At 33.1% G+C, this 26,200-nt stretch overlaps 2 protein-coding genes across 11 annotated transcripts in view; one reads left to right on the forward strand and one right to left on the reverse strand.

Annotated features, from left to right (window-relative positions):
- Positions 1-4,063: 4,063 nt before the first annotated feature.
- On the reverse strand, positions 4,064-7,342 carry LOC126736471 (uncharacterized). The gene is made up of 4 exons (XM_050440851.1): positions 6,906-7,342; positions 6,179-6,260; positions 4,930-5,077; positions 4,064-4,867 (listed from the first exon to the last, which is right to left on the reverse strand). The coding sequence occupies exons 1-4, from the start codon at positions 6,993-6,995 to the stop codon at positions 4,255-4,257; spliced, it is 933 nt and encodes a 310-aa protein (XP_050296808.1). The 5' UTR covers positions 6,996-7,342; the 3' UTR covers positions 4,064-4,254.
- Positions 7,343-11,650: 4,308 nt separating this feature from the next.
- LOC126736458 (zinc finger MYM-type protein 1-like) overlaps positions 11,651-26,200 on the forward strand; it is a 93,546-nt gene continuing 78,996 nt past the window's right edge. The window contains exons 1-4 of one of the 10 annotated variants that reach the window (XM_050440817.1): positions 11,651-11,904; positions 15,888-16,041; positions 16,101-16,205; positions 22,528-25,127. In XM_050440817.1, coding sequence (XP_050296774.1) covers positions 22,753-24,915 — 2,163 coding nt within the window. In that variant the 5' untranslated portion in view covers positions 11,651-11,904; positions 15,888-16,041; positions 16,101-16,205; positions 22,528-22,752 and the 3' untranslated portion in view covers positions 24,916-25,127. Of the gene's footprint in view, positions 11,905-14,895; positions 16,042-16,100; positions 16,206-16,363; positions 16,456-21,921; positions 22,021-22,527; positions 25,128-26,200 lie in introns of those variants that run through there. The other 9 variants (XM_050440819.1, XM_050440820.1, XM_050440822.1 and 6 more) reach the window with 9 other exon arrangements.

Here is a 26,200-nt window from a genome sequence, read left to right on the forward strand (position 1 = left end):
ATGTTAGCCAATGTACGTAGAGAATTTTACGACAGGTTGGGATACTGTGAAGCCCAACAAGGAGGTGTATTTGAACACCTTATTAAATAATCCATTTAATTAGAATTATTATTTTGTTTAAGAGATATTTTTCATTTTATTTTAGAATATTGTATTTAGTTTTCACTAAAGGTTTTTAAGATTTGAGCATATTAAAGTTGTTTTTTTGACTTGCGATTATGACCACGTTAAAAAACAACATAAATTTTTATCTTTCGTGTGCGCGTAAAATTCCAATACTTGATTCGAGGTTAACCTACCAATCTCCAAGCGCTTGCTAAACATCATTGCGAGCAAGCCGAAATTAAATTCACATTGCGAGCGGTACCAGAGAAAAACAAACCACCGAGAAGCGACAAAACCCGCATTTACCGTTGATTTTCTGGGGTCCAATTTTGGTGCCCTTGAGCGGGCTTAAATGACTGGCGCTACATATTAAGCAACGGAGAAAAATCGTTTTGGCAATTTAATAGTTCCGTACACGGAGAGAAATACGACAATTAATAGATTAAAAATTTTATTAGGAATTTGAAATCAAAAGTATTACATTATTTTACCGTTGGTATAGTTAAGTTATAAGTATACCTAAACTATACCGGGTGACACAGGAAAAAGGGAACACGCAACAATTTTTTTATTTTTTAAGATAAACAAATGTATGAAAAAATAAACTGGGTGTCCCATTTAAAATAAGAAAGTTCGTGTCATTTCCGGTTCAACCGGAAGTGATTAAAAAACAATTGAATACGTCAAAATATGCTTTTATAACCATTCTATTGACATACCAAATTTCATTTGTTTATCTTGAAAAATAAAAAAGTTATTGCGTGTTCCCTTTTTCCTGTGTCATCCGGTATAGTGCCAACTATAAAAATTACCATTTAGGATAAATAATGGAAAACAAAAAATATTCTAAACAAACTTTTATTTTTTGAGAAAATAATATTGGCCCATTGTATAATGAAACACAAAAATACATTGGCAATAATTAAATTAAACCTATATAGGTACATTTATACATTCCGCAAAATTTTTAGTTTTCGAACATTTTTATCTTTATTTATTTTTAAGACCCTATTATTATATTTAATGGTGTAAAATATTTTCATAAATATAAATAATTTTAAGATAAAGGTTTTTGGAAAATGTGCACAAGGGTGTTCATAATTAATAGTTTTCCACACCCTGTCTTTGAATAACATCCACGAAAAGCACAGGTATAAGGCATATTATAAAAGTTTTTAATAAAATAAAGAGCACAATGACAACACACACAAAAAATAAAGACAGAGAAAAATTCAGGCAACACTTGACTAGACTAAACTAGGCGTCGAATATTACCGGACTAACCGACGGCTGGCTGGGGACCGGCAATAAGACAGGTATACCAAATAAGCTCGCACATGCGCAAGAAAAATCAGTCCCGGCTTTGTCCCTTCTCGGTGGTTTGTTTTTCTCTGGCGGTACGGAGAATCGGCATCGCTATCGGTGGGAGGTTACCGATGCAGTCGTTCTCTGTCTACTCTCTATCTATTAGGTCTAATACATTAAAACTCAATCCGTAAGATTCAACTCGCCAAACGTGTATGTTTTAATTTAGAATATGGTTTCAAAAAATTTCAATGAAAATGATCAGGTGTATGAACGACATAAAATGATGTAACTAAAAAGTATGTACTTTATACATTAAAATATAAAATACGTTTTATTATTTAAATAAAATTATAAAAAAGGGAAATTAGTAATTCAAGAGAGAGAGAAAGAGAAACTCTATAGGTAAATGTTTTACACAATTCAACTGGAATAGACAGGGAAGAGGTATAGATGCTTCAAAATTTCTGTTTACTGCAAATAAGTTTCGCGACCTAACGAATACTATACTCCTTAGAGGAAAGCTTTTTAGAATATGGACAATATCCTCCTGCAAAGTTATATTTTAAGGATATAATGTTAGAGCATTTTAAAATTATGGTACCCTCGTTAATTTTTTAACCATGATTTTCACATAATATACAGGGTGTTTCAGAACTATGGGATCAAACTTCTAGGGGTTGTTCAGTGCAACAGTAGAATCCATTTGAGTATTGGAACTCATGTCCGGAAATGCGTCACTACGCCACTACGGCCCTAAGACGCGTTAAAATTTATAAAAAACATTAATTACCTAAATAGGATCTGCTGCATTTATTTTGACCTTTTGTACATGATACCATAACGACAATTGCTTAAAATCAACGCTTATCAATGTCAATCCTCAATGTCATGTTTAAAAATTTTATAGCTTAAAATTTTTAAACATTTATTGCTAATGGAAAACTTTATTAATCAAGAATTGGCAGATATGCATTTGGCATACCGCCAACAATAGATATGCATTTTTTACGATATGTCTTGTGGACCGATAAAGCCTCTTTCACAAGAGACGGTATTACGTGAGTATTTGGCTCAGCGGTTTGGGCACCGTTGGATTGCCAGTGGTGGAGCAGTTTCTTGGCCTCCTAGGTCACCCGATTTAACATCACTCGATTTTTTCTTGTGGGGACATGTAAAGTTTATAGTCTAAGAAACTCCAGTAGAATCAGAGCTAGACTTAATTGGACGAATAACAGCAGCATTTGAAATCATTCAAAACGAGGATCAAATTTTTAGTGTAGTCCGCCGAAATCATGTGCGGCGTTTAAATCGATGTATTGAGGTTGGAGGAAGACATTTTGAACAATTGTTGTGATGGTATCATATACAAAACGTAAAAATAAATGCATCAGATCTAATAATTAGTAATTAATATTTTTTCTAAATTTAAACGCGTCTTAGGGCCGTAGTGGCGTAGTGACACATTTCTGGACATGGGTTCCTATACTCAAATAGATTCTACTGTTGCACTGAACAACCCCTAGAAGTTTAATCCCATAGTTCTGAAACACCCTGTATATTTGTGTTTTGTGCTATAAAGTGGCCGCCACCAGGCAGCGGTCATTTTTCGGTAGCGTGGCCATATGTAATATGTATTAGTACTATATTTATGAAGACCGTGGGGCTTAGGTATATTTATAAGTTCGTGGGTAATCCTTAGCTTTAGTGTTAAGAAGGATGATAAGAAAGACAATGTCACAGTTGTCGAACATAAAAACCGATTCCACTCGGTCTATTGGTAATTACCGTTCCTAAATGGTATTAACCAAACACGTCCAAGCGGTTATAGCTATTACCGTGTTGAGATACGTGACGTCACCAATTAGCCCTTTATACGTCATCAATTTGGAACAGTAATTACCCACGTCAGGAGCTGTTTTCTAAACGTCAAATGTCAAAAATATTAAAATAAGTGCGGGAAAAAATAAAAACAAACAACAAATTATTTCCTTTTTAAAGATGACACAAAATTTATTATGGCTAGTTTTCTTTTTTGATATTTATGTTTAAGAACTAATTACATATAACATTACTGGCGTCTGGGGTAATATTTACAAAGAAACAAAATGATGATATACTTCAACCAAACACGTCCAAGCGGACACGATTGGTTATGTTATCAAGGGACTTTTCAAGGTCAACCAAGGGCTTAACCGCGGTTAGGCGCCTGCCACACATGCCAACGGCGGTGGCGTCATGCCGCTGGCGTTGTCGGTCTCGTCCCGCCATCAATCGAGACACACTTGACTCTAGCGGGTTTTGCGGTCGGTAGCGACGCCGGATCTTTGGTTTATTTTGTTTCAGTTTTCAGTAGTCCTACGGACGTGAAACTTTCAACATGACGTCAAAGAGACGGCAACAAATCTTTTGGACCGAAACAAGAAGGAAAGCGATAGTTATTAGTGTGGCCGAAGCAGCTGGATTGCTAGACCAGAAGAAAAGGCGGTTCTGGGTTCACCCTTTTCTTACTAAAAGGGAAAAAGAAAAAAGATTTCAAACATTCTATTCCGACATCCGCAAATATGAAGATAAATTTTTTCAATACTATAGGATGTCTAAAAAGTCATTCGATGAATTGCTAATTACTATGCGGCCATACATAAGAAAAAAAAACACAAGGTGGAGAAAATCAATTAGTGCCGAAGAAAGACTGACAGTTACATTAAGGTAAGCTATATACCTACTTATATAATTTTTTAAAATGGGTACTTAATTCCAAAATAAAACAAACTGAAAAATATAGTTGACACAAATGTATTTGGTTTTGGTTAATTCAGTTTTTTAACAAGTAAAAAATATAAATTATATAAGTTCATCTTCAGAAGGGTGATTGCTGGGTAATGATTGCGTGTAGTAGGAAGGAAGAGTGTTAGTTTGAAGCTGATGATACGACGTTTGGTTATCGGAATAAGGGTGTTGAATGTAATTAGTATGTTGGGAGGAAGACACAAAGCTATTGGAAAACGAGGCAGAAGACACGGGAAAAGGAGAAGAGGTTCCTGAGCTTGTGCTTGAGCCTGAACCGAGGGGCACTGAAACTCTTTTACGCCTTCGTAGTTGGATGAAGAAATCGTTAACGTAATGCCGGAACTCTAAATTGTCGCCTTCGGATAATTTGTCCATAAAGGGTACTATGGACATCATAAACAATTTGTTTGAATTATCTGGTTCTATTTCGGGCTGTGGCATTGGCTTTTCAAGGGTCTTTAGCAGTTGGGATTGGAACTGCGACATTTTAGGTTTTTTTGGCAGAGTTGAGGTGGAATAAACAGTTGTAGAAGTTGAAGTTGAAGGGGATAACGGGGGTGTAGGTCGAGGTATAGGTAGTGCTTGAGATGAAGAAGAGTCGGTCTCTGAGTGTCCTTCCAATTGTGATTCATGCTCCTCTTCGTCGAAGGAAATGTTACCAGAAGTGCTGTAAAAAGAAAAACAGTTCTATTATTTTGCTGCAGAAATGAACGCGAACGAAATACAAACCTTCTTTTCTTAGAAGCTGAGAGAAGGAACTCCAAAGCATCGGCATACATATATTTGGTTTTTTTGGCCGCAGCTCCGCTTTTGGGTCCTTGTAGTGTCTTGCGGAAATGGTCGCGAACGTTTTTCCACTTCAACTTCACATCTGCAACTAAACATTTAGAAAAAAAAAATAGGTATTGCGATTTTCAAATAAGTACAAAATAATTTTTTTGTAAGTATATGCACGAATATATATTTTTTTTTAGATATCTGTCCACTGGCTTGACATTCAGTGCCTTGCAGTACGAATTCTACATAGGAAGGTCTACAATTGGTTCCATAATTAAAGAAACGTGCCAACTAATTTGGGATGTTCTGCAAGAGACTGAAATGCCCAAACCTACTCAGGAATCATGGAGTGCCATCGCTGAACTATTCTATAAAAAAACTAACTTTCCCAATTGCGTTGGTGCCGTCGATGGGAAGCACATTAGATATTTTAAACCTTGTGGCTCAGGTTCAAAGTTTTTCAATTACAAAAAATACTTCTCAGTGGTTTTAATGGCTGTAGCGGATGCAAATCTCAGTTTTATAGCTATTAATGTGGGAGCATATGGACAAGAAGGAGACTCGACTGTGTTTAGAGATAGCCCTTTAGGTAAAAAATTGTACACAGGGCAACTTAAACTTCCCGAGCCACAATGTCTACCACAAACGGTGTCAAATCGTCAACCATTTGTGATGGTGGGTGATGAGGCTTTTCAGTTACACACCAATCTTTTACGTCCATTCCCTAGCCGTAATCTTGATTCCCGAAAGAGAGTATTCAACTACCGTCTTTCGCGATGTAGGCGTACAGTTGAATGTGCTTTTGGTGTTCTTTGCGATAAGTGGCGTATATTTCATTCACCAATCATTGTTGAACCTGATACCATTGATAGCATTATAAAGGCGTGTTGTGTACTGCATAATTTTATAAGAAAGCGGGATGGCGTCAACTATGATATTCTTGAAAATCATACATTAATTGATGTAGAAAAATGTGGTCAATGCCCACGAGGAGAAGGGATTGATGTGAGAAACTATTTCGCCGACTATTTTGTAGGACCAGGAGCCGTTCCATTCCAACAACACCTCCTTTACTAATTATTTTTGAACTCAAGGGAAATATAATGTTTCTACATATAGATGGTTATAAAAGCATGTTTAGGTTAACACAATTTTTATACGTATAATCAAATAAAATATTGTTACATTATAATATACTCACTTTTTTTCTGCTTGTCTGCTGAACTAAGCTCTTCCCATTCCTCTTGATTTAATTGAACAGTAATTTCAGTCCAGCATTTCTCCTAAAAATACAGTGTGTTTTTAATAGTTATGCTATAGACCGTAGGAATAGGGTACAGTTGAGGGAGTCTTTTATTTTGTTTGGCATTTTGAGGGTTAAATGTAGCAAATGTTAGCCGATGAAAATATGGGTGATTTTAATGCTTTTCCCTATTCGAAAATTCGGAAAATCCATTTTCATTTAAATAAAAGAATTCTTTATTATCGCAAATTGTCTGGCATTAAAATAAAAGATTGATATTGATCAGTAATTATTGCACCAATAAAAAGTGCTAGACGGCCTTTAATGACCGAGAGGTGAGGGGTTCACTTGCAAGAAAAAGGTAGTTTTTTTATTTTTGTCAGAAAATCGAGAGAATGAAAGGTTTTGTTGCAAAAATAACGCTGAAACATTGCTAGACGGTTTTAAAACCATCCCTATTTTCATCAGCTACATACAGCCCATGATACAATAAACACAAGATATGTTACTCAAGGGCAATGCACTCATGCGGAGAGTAAAATTTTCAGACGTTGCCAGAATTTTTCAGGTGAATTTCTTTTTTTTCCGTGGTAACCAGGTGAATATTTTACTATCCACATGACGTCAGAACGCTCTAGTGTCATATCTTGTATTTATTTTATCATGCATACAAGGTATTTCCTACCTTTATCGTTCTGTTTTTATATTCATCACATCCTTTATCCCACAGTGAGGGGCAACTTTGAATTAACTGGATCATTTTGTCCGTATCCATAATGGATGCAAATAATAGAAAAAGAACACAACACAGAACACAACACGTCCGTCATACACAAAGTTCAATAGCTAAATACCACAAAAATTGCGTAAAAATGAGACACGCTCAACGTTCCGCAATTTCTAGTGTGCCGCGTCCCATTTGATAGTGTTGAATACCGTCCCTTTGGCGGCCCGCTCCCTCCGGCGTTTCGAGCGTTCTCCGCTATCTGCTGGCGGGAAAAATATTGTCGAGGCGATGCCGTCGCCGCTAACGGGCTTGTGTGCCGCGACGCATTTGATTGCATGTGTTTAGTAAAAGCGGCCCGACAACGCCAGCGGTATGACGCCACCGCCCTTGGCATGTGTGGCAGGCGCCTTAAAACCGAGAGATCGCTTGGAATCTGTTAAGGTCGGGGCACACATATCCGTACCGAGACCGCACTGTGCCCGCAGCGTAGCTCGGCCGTGTCTCGGTGCGTTATCTCCCACACATCTCCGACACACGGCCGCATCCCGCATCGCATTGGACGGTCATGACGCACTTTAAAGTATTCACTTTGGATCGAAACTTAATTGGGTTGGTACATTAAATTTATTTCAAAGAAAAATGTTTTCGAAATTTGGTAATGATCAACAAATGCAGCATTCGCAATACGAGAACAACTAAATGATTTCTTTAGTTCTATAGAGGGCAGCGTAGATTGGCAGGAAAATACAGCCCTGGCAATTTAAATAATTTAATTTATGGATCATATTTGCCAGTTTTTTTAGATGTTGCATCTTTTTCGCTAAAATGTAGTAAATAAAATCTAGATAGTCTCAAATTCATGTTTTTTAGTAGTTATTTGGTTTCTTCGCCGTAAAAAAATTTTTTCTAAGACGAAAATCCCAAACAACTAATGTAGAATCTAGTGGTAAAAATATTGGTAATTAAATTTTGTAACCTTTTTTTATGTAAATTTAAAAACTAAATAAAAACCTAGTATATTGAGTAATTGGAATTTGCGTATACAACTATCGCTACCAGTTAACCAGTTTATAGAGCAATAAACTGGGGAATTCCGTTCTGTTTGGCTACATTTCGTGGTAGTTCATAGGCGCAGGTACTTATAATATTTATGAATTTAATTTTCACGGATTAAATGCCTTTATTTTGAAAGAGATTAAATACTAAATAAATACTTTTAATCCTTTTGTATAGGTACCTATCATTTAACGCTTTGTAACATGCAAAAATGGGGTCAGGTAATATATACAGACTATAAATACTTTTAAATCATATTTTAAACGTTAGTAGTCACTGCTACGCTGTAGTGTAATCACAATATTATTATCCCAATATTTAAAAAATGGAGGTATTCAGTCCAACGAAAAGATGTACTAAAAATTCTCCACTATCTAAGTTATTATTTTAAATGTACATGATTGCATAAAACACGATTACCCTAGTTTTACTGTGCAAGAAATTGTTGAAAAATGTTCTCGAATGAGTGGAATTGGAAAGTCCACCATTTTCAAATTGTTGCGGGAAAGAAAAGTAGCAGGTCAAGTGGAATCTCCCAAGCAAAAGCCAGGACGACCTACAAAAGTCCTTGATGAAAATGCTAAATGTATAATTCGAAGAAAAGTTCACTCTTTTTATTTTAAAAAGGAAATGCCCACCCTAGACAAAATTTTAATGGAGCTTGGCCGAGATGACAGTATTCCGTTGATAAGTAGAAAACTTTTATGGAAAACTTTAAAAAATATGGATTTTGCCTGGGAAAAGCATAACCGCAAAGCACTTTTACTGGAGAGCGACGAAATTGTTTGTTGGAGACGACAATACTTATCAAGAAGTATCAAGCAGTACCGCAGGGAGCAAAAGAAAGTTTTTTATCTTGATGAGACGTAGATTAACGAAGGTTATATATTCCAAAAAATGTGGCAAGACAAAAATATAACCAGTGCTCGCCAAGCTTTCATAGAAGGCCTGTCTACGGGTATTAAAGTACCTTCGGGAAAAGGAAAAAGATTTATAATCACACATATTGGAAGCGAAGAGGGATTTTTAAAAGAAGGTCTGCTAACATTTGAGTCGACTCGCACAGGAGATTACCATGAAGACATAAACTCAGACGCTTTCGAGGACTATTTTGGTGAAATGATAAAATTTCTTCCGGCTAATTCGGTGGTGGTTATGGATAACGCAAGCTATCATTCACGGCGAATAGAGAAGACGCCAACTTCAAGTTGGAGAAAGCAAGAAATTATCGATTGGCTGACTGCAAAAGGTATTGCGTTTGAAGCAAACTTGACAAAAAAAGAACTGCTGGCAATAGCAAACTTACACAAAACTCGTTTCATGAAATACGCCGTGGAAGGTATAGCCGAAAAATATAATATAACTGTACTGTGCTTACCGCCATATCATTGCGAACTAAATCCTATAGAACTGATATGGGCGCAGGTAAAAGGATTTGTACCAAGACAAAACACGACTTTTAAAATGAAAGATGTTAAGCTACTGTTTGATCAAGCCATTACGGAAGCGACACCAGAGAATTGGCGAAAAGCAGTCCAGCATGTAATTAAGCAAGAGGACAAAATGTGGGATCTTGACAACCTCATCGATCAGACAGTCGATCCTTTAATTATAATGTCAAGAGGTGATGACAGTTCGTCAGATGACGAAGAAGACTACAATCTATTATAATTTAAAATTGTTATACACTGTTCAAAAAGTGCCAGATCCAAAAGTGACATTTTCAACTGTTTTACTCTACATATTATGTTCAATAAATTTGTGAAAAAAATATATTATTCCATTTAAACAAAAGTAACTTTCTAAAATAAAATAGCATTTAAGTACATTAATTATAAGGTAAAAGACAAGTCTCAGTTGCACGCCTTTGGCGAACCGTTTTCAATGTTTATCAGTGGGTAACAATGGGCAAAACTCATAAATTGACCTAAAACCGGGTGGCACTACCTGCAATCAACGAAAAGAAAGAATTTTACATTGAAACTAATACCCAACTAAGGTAGTGGTATAAAATATTGGTGGATCACCAGGTACCACTTTTGCATACCTAATGAGGTTTTATTGCTCTACACACTTCTGAAATAGAGTATAATTAATATTTTTTTATGGATATAGAAGTACCAACCTTAGTTAATTTTAGTACTAAATAGTACTAAATTTCATTGTCTCCGGAATTACGTATATAATAATAATAATAATAATAATAATAATAATAATAATAATAATAATAATAATAATAATAATAATAATAATAATAATAATAATAATAATAATAATAATAATAATAATAATAATAATAATAATAATAATAATAATAATAATAATAATAATAATAATAAATGCCTTTATATTACGAAAATAGTTACAAAAGTTATTATCCAAAAATGCGGCGAGATCTAGCCTGGGGCTACTCTATCTAACCGCAAATGTATCAAATTTCACCAAAAACCGTATATGTTCCAAATTTCACCAAAATCGGACAACTAGAAGTTGGTCAAATTTGAGTTTCAAGATTTGCACCGAACATACATAGTTAGTTACATATGTACATACATACATACATTGCAAGTTAAATAAAAGCTCTTCAAAAAACTGCATGTTTCCTATCCTAAAATATGAATTAGAACATTTTCTAGGTCGTTTTTTTACACCTGATCTTACACACCACTTCAAATATCAAGCTCAATCTTCGTTTGATTTTTGTAAAATGGGCTGTAATGCATTTTAGAAAAAAGAATCAATTTCACGGTGTATAAAATAATTACAACTGGAACAAATTATAATAGCCGCTTACTAAAACAAATTCGCTCATCTAGACAACTGGATGTTGCCAAAATCTACCTAATATACTACAAATTATTTAACAATTTTTCGAATTAAATTTATTAAAAATATGTTTTATAAATTTGGACCCACTTTTTTTGTTCAATTCCAAAGAAATTTTCTTCCACACTCTGTCTTTATAATGTGTATTCCTATATTTTTCATTTTTTTAATCATACAGTGATAGAAACTTCCTTACTTCCTCTATTAACCTTTCAATTTCCATTTTGAATAGCTAAATTTTATTGCTCGTTCGAGACCGTACAACGCACCGTCACCGTTGAAAATTAAACAAAACTATTCTAGCTCGTTGCGGACTCGGTGCAGAGTCGGCGCACGGGCACGGTGCGGTCATGTTAAGACTACTTCATATGATTACGAACGACAATTCACAACCGAGACACGGCCGTGCTACGGTGCGTGCTCGGTGCGGACTCGTTGCGGGCATGTGTGTCCCGACCATTAAAGAAATATTACAACCATGAACCCTAGAATCGTAGGACGTTCAACGCCTATGTAGAGCTGTGTTCTGTCTCTGTGCCACGTTCTGTCTCTCTTGCGCTCATGTAATCCAGTCTGATAGGCTGACATTATACAGAAATTTCAGCCTGCTTTCTCGAGGTTACGTCGTATTGCTGCTATTTTGTTTTTGTAAGCGCACTAAATAATGCGTATCTCATATGCGCGGCGCACATGACCGACTGCTTTTAGCTTCCCCCACCAGTACCCGTTGAACGTCCTGAGATTCTAAAATCTAGGGGCATGAATTTGAAAAATGTTGCACTGTCAATAACGTCAGCATTGCTTTCAAAGTTTCAAAATAATCAAATTAGTAAACAACAAGAGGGTTTTGATTTTTTTTTTATATTATTTATTTACAAACAACTATAAAACATATTTATGATGTATTTATAGAAGTTATTGTATGCTCGTCATGGGCTAGTATATTTTGATGTTATATTTGAATTTTTTGTGCCTCTCCATAAATAGGAGCATGAGAATTTTATACTCCATAAACACCATGAGCATCCCTTTTTTTCTTAATAAGTGCTTCATTCAAGGATCTTCTTGATTTAAGGTAAACTTGCTAAAAATACTAAGAAAAGCCTTCAAATCGTTGTAAATACATATTTTCTTTATTTAAACTTACATATTATTTATACAATTACTTTATATTACATACAGGGTGTCCCAGCGAAAACGAAACAGAGGTATTTTTGGTATGAAAAAAAAATTTTTTTACAAAAATCTCGAACACGTCGATTTTATTTTCGAGGGGGACAACTTTGCCTTACCAAGCCACCCTCATACCAGTAACCCTCTTTGAGAGGGTGGGATCACCCCTAAAATCTTAAATAGAAAGAGGGGTCGTGTGATACCTTATTTTAAAGGTCTTTTAATTCTGAATATAACTGCCAAATTTGAAGTGGCTAAAATTTTTTATCCGGATATGACAGCTTGTCAAAATTGTAGAAACAGCGAAAATGAAAAAGGTATTTTGAACTCTGTTTTGGATAATATTTTTAAAAGAATAAGGAAGTCCTAATTTCAAAGGGGTCACTTAATAATTAAGAGGCCACCCTAATACCTGAAACCCTTTACGAGGGGTTGCAAGCAGCCCTTAAATCTTAAATAGAAAAAGGGGTCATGTCATTCCTTATTTTGAAGGCCTTTTTACTCTGAATTTAAATGGTGACTTCTGAGTGACTGATGGATATCTTGTGGATATAATAGCAAGAAATATCTTTACTGCCAGTAAAAGTGGAGAGATAAGAAATACCTACCCTTTTCCTTTTGTGTCTTTTAAATAAAACAAGTTTATTTAAATTATGTCAATTTATTAAATGTTCAAATTGTGCCCCGCCTACTTCCATGCAGGAATACAGGTTTTGCTCAAAACAATGCCTGACGTTTTGTAGAACTTCAGGTGTTATCATCTGACACTGGTTTATCATTCTCTGGCATAAGTCTTCTAGGGTGTCTGGTTGGATAGCGTAAACTTTTGTTTTTAAATGCCCCCATAAAAAAAATTCTATGGGTATATCTAATGGGGTTAAATCGGGTGACCTAGCTGGCCATTCCATAAAAGGTCCTCTCCTTCCAATCCAACGATCAGGAAATATCTCATCAAGATATTGCCTCACACCAGCAGCATAATGTGGAGGCGCTCCCCGTCTTGTTGGAAAACGACTTGATCATCATCAGAATGATTTCCGCCTTCCATTATTTCTACTATTCTTGGATATACGGCATTTTCCAAGAGATCTCGGTACATTTCTCCATTTAAATTTCCGGGCAAAAAAAACGGACCAACAATGAAGCCGCCCAAGATTCCCGCCCAAACATTTAACTTCTCAGGGAACTGGGTATGAACTTAACGAAACTGGCCCGGATTTGCATTTGACTAGTAGCGGCAGTTATGACGATTTACGTTGCCATTAAGAAAAAAAGTACATTCATCTGAAAAGTAAATGTTGTAAATAAGACGCGGATTAACAGTTATCATATCACTAAGCGATTCACAAAATTGCACTCGTCTGTCAAAATCGTCCTCATTCAGTTCTTGCACCAGTATTACTATAGTATTATTAATAAGTATTTTTAATAGTATTAACTATTTAAATAAATGCTGCTTTATGAAAAAAGTACCAATGATATTTAGCAAGCTAAATAAATTCTTCAGATACTTGTGTTTGCATTTTATTTGGTATTTTGTTTTTATTTATGATATGCTGATAAGGTGTAATAACAATAATATTAACAATACTAATAAATTTTTAATCATGTTTTAATGATCCAATAAAAAAAATTATAAGAAAGGGTTTCAGGCATAAAGGTTTATTTAAAGCATTTTTTCCAGAATTTTATTTGGCTTTCATATCCAGAAGAAATCCATCAGTCACTCAGAAGTCACCATTTAAATTTAAAGTAAAAACGCTTTCAACATAAGGTATAACACGATCCCTCTTTCTGTTTAAGATTTAAGGGGTGCTTTCAACCCCTCGTAAAGGATTCCAGGTATTAGGTGGCCTCTTAATTAATAAGTGACCCCTTCGAAAATAGGATTTCCTTGTTCTTTTAAAAATATTATCCAAAAAAGAGTCCATAATACCTTTTTCATTTTCGCTGTTTCCGCAATTTTGACAAGCTGTTTTATCCAGAGAAATAATTTTAGCTACTTCAAATTTGGCAGTTATATTCAGAATTAAAAGACCTTTAAAATAAGGTATCATATGACCCCTCTTTCCATTTAGGATTTTAGGGGTGATTCCACCCCCTCGAAGGGGGTTGCTGGTATGAGGGTGCCTTGGTAAGGAAAAGTTGTCCCCCTCAAAAATAAAATCGACGTGTCCGAGATTTTTGAAAAAAAAAATTTTTTTCATACCGAAAATAGCTCTGTTTCGTTTTCGCTGGGACACCCTGTATAACTATACAATAATTAATGGTTAATTAACATGTTGCAAAGGGCACAATTGGTGAAGTTTAACCGTAAAAGAAAAAAACCAATAATTATACAAAAAAACATGCATAGGATATTTTAACCAAATTCACATAAACTTATATCCCTACTGATTTTGTAACAATAGTAATTTATATTTTGATTAAAAAAAAATATTTTACAAATTATAATTTTAATTTGTAAGGGCAATTTATTGTATAAATTTACCCTGGTGTACCTGAAACTTATTTGAGAGGATAAGGTTTTATATTAGGGCATAGTTAAGATGCTTTATCTCCAAGAATACATTTATGTACAGCATATTTAAAAGGTTTCTCAAACAAATAAATAGGTTCTTTTATTAGCAAAAGTTTTCTTACAAAAATGAAAAAATTATATCTATATTTTTGAGCCAGCCCAGTTTTTTAATCTTAGAAACATAATCATATTTTTGTAATCTATATACAAATCTAGCATATATTTCTCACATATTGAATTCTTTTCTGCCAGCCTGGCAGCACGGCTATACATCTGCCTAGTAGTATCCACATCATTTGTCCGAGTTAGCTTATAGTACAAAATTATAATGGCTGTTCCGGTTGTGACTAAATGGGCTCAGCACAAGGTCAATAAATGAATAAAAAAAAAGAATTCTTTTCTTATTTACTACATGGATACACTATAAAAAAACATTCATTTATTGACATTGGTGATTCTCATAGCTTTCTTCTTGTCTTAAAATTCAATATGAGCCTAAAGTAATTTCATTTTGATACTCTTGATAACCTTTAAATCTAAATTTAAAAGCTCAACAGTGTGTTCTGAATGGTTAAGTTGATACAACAATCCATTCAGTCTGATGACCTGTTGTCAGTTGTTTCAATAACCATCAAGCTCTATCATCAAAATTAATAAATATAAATTGAGCTACAATAGACCTAGTCTATTGTAGTACTATAGTCTCAGTGGAGGGACACAAGGTGCCCCACTCACAATACAAACCTAACCTAACCTATCATTAAACCCATAATACAACCTGCCGCACATTAAGTCATGATCTATGACATTAAAAGTAGTTTTGTAATTTTTTTAAATTTATTTATTGTCCAACAGGAAAATCCCAATACAAAAGACAATTATGAGAAATATGATAACAAAAAAAAAAAACTCAACTAGAGTAGTACACAATAGAAAAAAAAATTCAGAAAAAACTGACCCAAAACACCTCCAGCCCACCTAATCCTGATCAAATCAAGAATTTTCATGAATTGAATCACCTTTTTTTTCAAAGTGGTTGTAGAGCCATTAAAAAAGTCAATGTTATTCTCACTATTTAGTGTGTTAAATCATGAACAGGCTCGGTATAAAGGAGGATTTCTGCTCAAGTTGGTAAGGGTATTCTTAAGATAAAATTGAACTGACCTTCTTGTGTGTATAGGAGATACAAAAAAATTTAATTCATCCAAAAGGTCTGGAGCACCAATTTTATGGCAGCAGAGTTTTAAAACTGCTATGGTTGTGCTATGACTTCCTTGAAAACCTGATTGATGTTTAGTAAAAAACCAATTGGAATCAAAAATACACTGTTATCTGGATATACATTGCCTTCTCCAAAATTTTAGAAAGGATCAGGGACAGGGAAGCAAACTGTCTTATATCTGAAAAAAGTAGCTGGATTAGAACAAGTTGTTGGCACATTCCACAGACTAGGAAAATAACCTCTCAAGACCACAGTTAATAAAGTGGACAGTGTCAGATGGAAGTGACCTCTAAATGGTAAATTAATTTAAATATTTTTCATATGTCTACTATAATACAAAATTTAATTGCTCCAGTTTTAGTTAATTTTTTGAAATACACTACAGAAAGCTTGGTTTATTTTCTCTGAATCTGCTAAATTTGGAGGAATATTAAAGACTTCATTTATCAGAGTACAAACGGTAAGTTTCCTTAGTGCTTTCCAAATGTTTTTTTTTTTTTTAATTTTTACTATCCAAAAATTCTAAATATGCTGATTTTTTGCCATGTATGCATAATTTAGTAAGGTTTCTTAGTTCTTTATAATCCTCTCTGTTTTCATTTGTATTACTCTTTTTAGCCTCAACAATACTCTAACTGTAAAAGGGAGTAATAGAGATGATTTGCTGCCAGTAGATCATGGTTTGCCAGCAATTGTTTTAAATTGCGCAAGTATGTCCTACTACAGCTTTAAATTTTGTGTGAAAAATTCTGTCTTGCTTTCAATATCATTAGTGTAGTACACATCATCCCAGTTTATTGTTGACAATCTTCTAAGTGCTACAAATTTTTCAAATTTTAACAACTTATCTTGCAAAAGGTCAACAAATGGTCACTTACCCCAATTCACTTGAACATACCACTTTGTCTTGCAACCTAATATTCATTAACAAACATTGAAAAATTGAACAAGTTGGCTCATTAATTACCTGAAAAAATCCATAACTATCAAATCACTTATAAATATGATTTTGAATATTAAACATGTTTATATTTCAATCATTCAGAACAACATATTCATCAATGGGTAAAATCTTTGGCAATAGACTATCCAAAGTATTCACTCATTCTACCACATATATTTGTTATTATAAATATATTTGTGTGCCTACAAAGATCTTTAATATTTAATTTTTTAAAAGTTTGGACCCCAATATTGCCACAAAACCATTGTGAGTTGAACAATTAAAAGTAGTTAAACCATATATATTTGAAATCAGAAAATTCTTGTCTTTTTAACTATGAAGTTATATACAGGATGTTCTATAAATAAAAACTAACCATCTGCCAAAATTTAACATTTCTTCAACATTCAAAAGTTTTAAGTAAAACCCCAAAAGTTTTGTATAAATTTAATCAATTTTGTCCTCCACATTGCGTTTTTTATCCTAATTGTTCAGTAGAATTTCTTGAATTAAAGTGGAAGAGAGCATGACTTGTGACATAAAATGTCGGCTTTATTCATTATATTTTAGTGTTTCAATATTGACACACTCGCCAAAATAATAAATTTCTTTTCATTAATTATGATATTAAGTAGATTCAGTGTGGTCTGAAATTATTTTTATATCATCAGTTTGAGGCCTATACTACTAAGATTAAATTACCTTAAATGCAAAAACAGATTCTTATTGTGGGGATAGGCAGACCCTATTCCAGCAAATGTTTTTATATTATTGACAGAGCAGAGCGCTGAACCTCTAGCAGGATATTTTCAATGCCAACACTGAAGATTACTTATTTATTTATTTATTTACAAACTCTACAGTAAAAAACCAATTATAGAGTAGGTTACGAAGCAAGTAAATAATTTACAGTATTACTATTATACTATTTGCCTTAAATATGTAATAGATGAATTAAAAATATCATATTCACTTTCCAAATTATTGTAGAGGCGACACATGAATATTACAGGAGAATTTAGGTAATAGTTGGTTCGAGCACACACACAGTTAATAGCAATGGACATCTTGTCCGGTACACAGGTACATTAAGAGCTATCATACCCAACAAATTAGGATCTTCTATTTCGCTTCTAATTAATTTAGACAAAAATGTCAGATGTGCCAACTTTCTTCACCTTTCCAGGCTCACTAAATTAAATTTATTCATTATCTCCAATTTGGGAATATGCAGCTCATACATACCTGTATCCTTGTAGTTAATATATCTTAGTAGTTTATTCTGCACTCTCAATATTTAAAATATGCAGGTTGTAACAAGGGCATCAAACAATATAACAATACTCCAACATGCTTCTTATGTACACATAGAGAGTTCTAACACAGTTAGTATTGATGGTAAAACTCTTACAACTTCTTACTATAAACCCATATAATTTTGTTGCCTTGTTTATAATGGTGTAAATATGAGTTTTAAAATTGAGCTGTGCATCAAAAGTAACACCCAAATCTCGCATTTTATCTAATCGAGATAATACCACCCCATTTACGCTATACTGATATTGAATTTAAAAAAAAAGATATTTTTTCGGGAAAAACTTCCTACATAACATTTATTTATATTAAAATGTAAGTTGTTAGCTAAAGACCAAGAAAAAATATTATATAAGTCTTTTTGGATCATTTCACAATCTTTCACATTATTAATTCAGTGTCGTATAATCTGCATACAACAGAACTTTAGAATTAGTGATTACTTCAATTAGGTCATTGATGAACAAAATGAATATTAGGGGTCCTAAATTTGAGCCCTGTGGCACACCAGATGAGGCAAGAAAAGAAAGAGAAACTTTCTGACGTCTATTTTCTAAATAGGGTGCAAGAATCGTACCAAATGATTGCTAAAACCATATTGATATTCAAGTTTTTTTAAAAGTATAATGTGTGATACTTTGTCAAAGGCCTTCGTAAAATCGGTATAAATCACATCCACTTGTGTTTTTTTACCAAGACTTTCAGCAATAAATTGAGTTATGTTATGTTACAAGTGAGAACATGTTAAATTTCCTATTATAAGATGATTAGATTGCTACGAATAAAATTGTGATAAGGCTAGAATTTAGTTTAGAAGGTTTAAATCATGCATATACTTTGGGAATAAATATAAAGTAAATATAATGTAAATACTTACTTAATAAATATTAGGTAAATATAGTAATTAAATATAGAAGTTAGAAGTCCAAAACACATGTGACAACTCATTGCCATACAAGGGATCAGGGTATGTATCAGAGGAATTTGGATATAAATGAAATCTGACCAGCTTATAATAGTGGAATCACAATCTCAAACAAGAACATTAAGAATAAATCTGACTTAACAGTAAAACAAAAACAAATAATGTACTGGTATTAACTGACGATTATGGTTAAAATATTTAGTAATATTTAACATTTAATAAATGTTATCTTATTAGTATGAAGATTTTAAATTGTGTGTCAAATCTACCTTCATATTAAATCATATTTCTAAACACATATTTAATTCTAATAACTAATAGGTACCGTCAATTTAATTATCCTCTTTATATGACAATATAGGTAAATATATACATAACAAAAAAAGACAAATAGCTACGACATGCAAAGGTCCTACGTTCAATATGCGCTCGTCGCAGAAGCAGAGCAGAGGAATAGTTTTCCTCTGCTATGTCTCGGCTGTACTGTGCTCTGCTGCCCTACGTTCAATATGCGGCTAGCCTAATAGGCTGAATGCTGATGCGGCTGGACCTCTGTCACCTGCTTGATGCGTATATGGTTCGATTAATTGCTCTAAATTTCGGAAGACAAATATCAATGTGTCTTTCTAAGGCTCGTATACAATAATTGGGTGTCAGCCCTGCATTTTTATTTTAATTGGTGCGTCAGGCGGGGCGCGCCTTAGATATTATAGATAGATAGATTATAGCCGTTTTGATACTATATAATAGTAAGGGGCGACTACGTTCTGTGTTAATTTTTTTTTAATTGTAATTCAACAATTACATGAAATAATTAGGTACGTAATAAATTAATGACAAATAACTGGATAATTTTGGGTAGATAGTGTCTACCTTGTCTACTCGTAACCTTCGCCACTGAAAATCTAATGGAGTTAAGTCTGGTGACCTTACTGGCCATTCAATAAAACCCTCCCTTAAAATTCATCTATTTGGGAAAATGTTGGTAAGGTAATCTCGTACTGTTCGCGAATAGTGTGGGGGGAGGGCGCCATCCTGTTGGAACCATATCGAATCTGCCGGTATAAATGGGTTTTCACCATTTGGATAAAGTGCAATTAAACTAGGTACTATGTGATTTTGAAGCAACTCTAAATATTTTTCAGAGGTAAGTGCGCCCTCAATAAAATAGGGACCCACAATTGACGTGCCCACAATTCCTGCCCATACGTTTAACTTCTTGAGAAATTGTATGTGACTTTCTATACTCCAGTCTAGATTTTCTGGTGTCCAATAACGAATATTCTGCCTATTTACAGAATGATTAAAAAAAAAAGTTAACTCGTCGGAAAAAACAATCTTACTTAAAAATTGTGGGTTTGCATCACATTTATTCATCATTATTTCGCAAAACTCTATTCTACGGATGTGATCATTTTCAATAAGCTCCTGAATTAAATGAATTTTATATGGATGCCATTTATTCCTATGCAAATATTTTAGAACACATAATTTACTAACCGACTGATCTGCAGCAACTTGTCGACGTGATTTATGTGGATTTTCTTGTAAATCGAGCAAAATATCTAATTGTCATTTTCTAGAAGCGTGGGACGGTCCAGGTCATATTTGTCTCTAACATGACCAAAATCTCTAAAATTTTTTTAAATTTTGCTTAGTACCGAACGTGTAATAGGCCTCTCGGGTACTTATTGTTAAACAGAACGCAAACTTCAGCCTGTGTTCGAGTCTTGTCGCCATATCCTACCATTATCAAAAATTTGTTTTTCAGTTAACCGCGCCATACTTTTAAAGTTTGCAACTGCAGTTGACACTTACTGACATTTACGTAAAGTAATACATACTGTTTCCATGCGATTAAATGTTGAAAAGGTGTTAACAATCAAATATACCTGTTAAAAAACTATGAAAAAACATGTTTGAATATGCTCAAATGACCTAAACAGTTGCAAATTTATTAATGTTAGTATTAGGTATAAGACATGGTATATAAATTACACTAAAAATTCTATGCAGAATTCAGAAATGGAATAAAAAATATGTGTTTCCATTTAAAAAATTGAAGTTAATGGTCGTTGCTTATTTTTGGTTCACCCTGTATATCTACATGAATTGATCATCAAAAAAATCGACGTGTCCGAGCGTTTTTTTTCGAACACACCCCTGAATTTGAAATGAATTTGTTCCAACTTCCGCGTCCTCACTGTATAATAATGGTAAATTAACTTATTGATGTTAGATTTTGGATTAAAAGTAAAAAGTAGAAATAGATATATGTAATTCTAAATATGTTATTCTAAGCGCAAAAATAACAGCTTTAATAATAAAAATTATTAACATTTTTATTTCTAAATCCGTTTCTAAAAAATTTGAAATGGCAATGCAGGGAAAGCTGATGTCATCTTGACAAACGGCTTTGTATTTACTCTCAGCATTTGTGAAGTTCTGTGTTTTTTCTTTAGTTTTTGGTTGAAAAGGGAAAAAGGTTGAGTCATTTCAGTGTTTTTGTGAACTGTTACGGTGGTAAAAACTTGTGCGGTACCATGGGAAAAAAGCGATTTAAGCCGATCTTTTCACAAGTAAATACCGAAATTGTCATAACATCATATCAAGGGACAATCGTCGTCATAAACGTAGAATAATAAAAACTTATTAAGAAATCTATAATAATTATAAAATATTTAATTTCCATAAAAATGTTTTTATTAGATAAGTACCTTTACCTTAATGAAATACGTTAAAAAACGTATAAAGAGTTTATAAACGGTAATATTGTTTATAATTTAAAGCATAATCTATTAATAATAAATATTTATTATGTAAATATTTTTTGACGAAGTCACTGGTAAAGATTACTTGTGTCGGTGGAATCAACAAATGAAAAAAAATGCTTCATATTTTATTAAAGAGAAATAGTATTATTTTGCTCCTGTTAAAATAAGTATAACTGTTAAATGTTTATATTATAAAGTGTGTTTTTTTTGCCATTTCTAGATAAGCATTTGGCATCAATCGCATCAGAGATGTTGCAAGCAAACAAACTACGCATAGTTCCACGGCAATGCTAATTCTAGCCTTTCAATTAATCTAAGGGTATGAGGTAACCATTCATGATGTTGATAAATGACCTTATAAGACCTCCTTTATCAACATCAGGAATGATGTGCAAATAAACGAATATGACTTTAATAGATATACCTGTTGTATGTTTTGCACTTTTTTAACATCAAGCCCTTAAAAAAGAGCTATAAGCTTGTTCCTCCAATTTATTATTGAGAATTCATGAAAAAAGTTATTGATAATAATAAATTTTTTCTTACCAAACTTTAATAAACAACCATTTTATTGTAGATAAGTTAAATATTATTTTAATGCAAGATATAAGACGGTCCAAATAATTAAAGTATTGAGCTATACGTAAAAATAGTCTTGATATTCTGTATCTAAGGAAACACCCATCGCGAAATATTCGGTTTCCTTAAAAACACATTTTGAAGCATGTTTCGCGTTACTATTTTACTGTGAAATTATAAGAAATTATATTACAACCTGCATTTCATTGTGAACCGGTTTGTTATATAAAAACTTTTGTTTTTCCAGAAGGAGGTGTGGCAACTCGTCAGAGGAGGCAACGGACACTTTATTATACAAAAATTTTTCATAAAGCTTTTCCTTTTACATAAAAACATTTCTTTCAAAAAATACTGACCATGTCTTTGATTAGTTCCATTGTTAAAAAAAAAATAAGACGTTCCTTCTTTTGTGTTGTGTTTGGTAAGTTGTTTTTTATAATTTGTATATTGTTATAAATATTTTGCAGCAAAAATGGATATATTAGATGAAATTAAAAATGCTGAAGATATAATCGACTGGCTGCTCAACAATAATTTTAATTCTTTAAATTTTGATAACAAATGTTATATAATTAAAGCCTTAGGAAGACCAAAACCAAATTTAAAGTCGATTAAATCGTCAGATATTCGTCAAAATCGGGGATTTAGTGTAAATTGGTATACCAAATGTGATTGGTTAACTGCATCCGTCAAAAAAGAAAAACTTTTTTGCTGGCCTTGTTGTTTATTTTCATTACAAAGCGAATCTGCAACGTGGTCTAAAATAGGATACTGTGATTTAAAAAATTTACCTCGTTCTGCAGAAAGGCATTCTAAATCTAAAGAGCATATATTTTCGTCTTGCAAATTAAAACTTTTTGGGAAGCAGAATATGGTGACTGAAGTGAATACAGCTCAAAAGAAAAGAATAATTTCTTATAATAATCAGATTCGGGAAAATCGGTCAAATTTGAAACAACTTATCGATGCAACGATGTATTTAGCGTCGCAAGAATTGGCTTTTTCCATACACGATGAAGTCGATGATTACATTAATCGCGACAATTACAAGGAACTTTTATTATTGTGGGGTAAATATGACTCAAGATTAGATATTTTTTTAAATGGAACTATTTTTTCAGGAACTACGGCCCAAACGGTCCAAAATGAGCTTATAGAAAGTATCTCATATGTTATTCAAGATAGCATAAGAACAGACATTCAAGATATTTCTTTTTTTGCATGGGAAATTGATGAAATCAGAGATATTTCTTGTGGTTCCCAACTTTCAATCATTTTTAGATATGTTAATGATGGTAAAGTGATAGAGCGATTTATGGGATTTCATGATGTTTCGTCTTGCCGCACCACAGATGATTTATTTAATTTTTTGCTCAATAAATGCGACAAATTTAATTTTAGGCAGAAACTAATTGCACAAACTTATGATGGCACTGCTGCCGTGGCGAGTCATATAAACGGTTTGCAAACTAAAATAAAATCTATAGCGCCTCGAGCACTTTTTACACATTGTCATGCTCATGAACTAAATTTAGTATTAATTAAAGAATGTAATAATATAAAAGATTGTCGCATATTTTTTTCAAATTTGTCTGGATTTGTGGCCTTCTTTTCTAAATCTACTGAAAGAAGTTACATTTTAAATGAAATTTGCGGCAACCGAATGCCTACTTTTGCTGCCACGTGTTGGAATTCTACATCTACAGCAGTATTTTCAGTACACTCAAATAAAGATAAATTAATCGATGTTTTTGATTATATTCTAAATAGTGACGATTTTAAACACGATGACAAAACCATCAGAGAGGCACAAGGTTTAAAATATATTTTAAAAGACCACAAATTTTGTTTCTTGCTGGAAATATTTAAATTAATTTTTGAGCATACAGACGGCGTTTTTTCAATTTTTCAAAATAACTCGATATCTATCAGTTACTCAAAACAACGTTTAAATAATTTAACCGACATTTTGACGCATATTCAAAATAATGATAATTTTTTAAATAATATTTTCGAATTAATAAACCTCGAACCTCCTCTGAAAAAAATAAAAACCGATTTGAACCTACCTGATTTACGAGAAAATTATAAACAGATATATATCGAAATATTGGACACCATCAATATGCAAATTAAAGTTATATTTGCCGATTTAAGTAAATTGGGTTTTTTTGATTTATTATTATTTAAAAAATTTTCATCATATTTAAAAGATTTTCCCGAAGAAATGTATAACGACTTATTAAGTCAATATCCTTTTGATGCTATTCAATTAAAAAATGAGTTAGTTGTAATGTACAGCGACCCCCAAATGTTTGGAAGTTGCAAGACCCCCTTTGAATTACTAAATTTTATGTTTCGAAATAATTTACATGAATGTATGCCAGAGTTATTTAGATTTATTTCTATTGTTTTAACTATTCCTATAACGCCGTCAGTTGAGAACAAATATTCAGCACTGAAAAGAATTAAAACTTACAGTCGCAATACGATGAGTAATATAGCTCTTCTTTCAATCGAAAAAGAGTATATTAAAAAGCTTGTAATAAATCCCAAATTTTATGAAGATGTAATAGACCATTTTGCAAATTCAAAAAATAGAAATCTACCCCTTATTTTTAAATCAGAAGTATAATTTATTTTTTACAAAAGAAAGTTAGGTACACTAGTGATTAAGTTTAATTGATATTTTTTATATTTAAGTCCTCTACCAAAGTTTTTAATTATGTTTTGTGTATTTAAAAATGATGCTATACCCAAGAAATTCGCCGAAAATTATTATTATAGTGTTCTTTTAAACTAGCTTATAAGATTATGCCCTAGTAAGTGACCAAGGTTTTTGGCTATAGTATTAATATGAAAATGTAAATACGTTAATTATTCTCCTAGTTTTTGTACAATTTTATTAGTATTCTGTAGTTAAAGTTGATTCGTAGGGTTTCTAGGGTTCTTAGGGTTCTACTTACGTTTGGTTTATTATTTTTACCTATAGTGTTTAGTTTCTAAGTAGTTCATCTTGTTTGAGAGCCCCATTTTGGCCCCAATTTAGGTTATTTAGGTTATATTATTGTAAATCCCTGTAGTTCTAATTTTCTAGAATTTGTATACTTGCTTGCTTTGACTGTCAGTATTCTCCTAAAATTATTAGTCTCTTTGAGCAAAAACAATGAAGATAATTCTAAATATTTCTAAACTATTCCATCGGGTTTTAAAAAGGACGCGCTTCGTGACAATTCATTCAGTTTTAATTGTTTAGTCAGTTTTTACCTTGGAAACAATTAAACGACAGTAAAAGCGAGTTAGGTTAGCGTTTTTGACGTTGACAATAAAAGTGTGTTTCCGAATTTCGTTACAATTGGTGTCAGAAGTGGGATATTTGGAAGCTCATTTTAGTGGATGCCTTTAACAAGAAGTCAGGCCAAGATGGAGACCGAGAAATTGATGGAGCTGCTATTAAGGAAGTTTGACGAGCAAAAAATAGAACAAGAAGAACGAGACCGCAAACAAGAAGAAAGAGACCGTAAACAGAAGGAAGAACAAGAAGAACGAGACCGTAAACAGAAGGAAGAACAAGAAGAACGAGACCGCAAACAAGAAGAAAGAGACCGTAAACAAAAGGAAGAACAAGAAGAACGAGACCGTAAACAAGAAGAACGAGACCGTAAACAAGAAGAACGAGACCGTTAACAGAGGGAAGAACAAGAAGAGCGAGACAAGAAACAGGAAGATTTACTTAAGACAATTAAATCTAACCTGAAGCTAAGTCCTAAAAAATGTTGCTTATTTCAAAAAGAAGTTCGATACCTCGGCCATGTAATATCAGAAAAAGGTGTCAAGACTGATCCAGATAAAGTAGAGGCGATCGAAAAATGGCCACGACCCACTGACAAACATCAGTTAAGAAGCTTTCTGGGCCTTTG

Source organism: Anthonomus grandis, chromosome 5 (genome assembly GCF_022605725.1).
Source record: "Anthonomus grandis grandis chromosome 5, icAntGran1.3, whole genome shotgun sequence".
In the NCBI taxonomy this organism is placed as follows: Eukaryota; Metazoa; Arthropoda; class Insecta; order Coleoptera; family Curculionidae; genus Anthonomus; species Anthonomus grandis.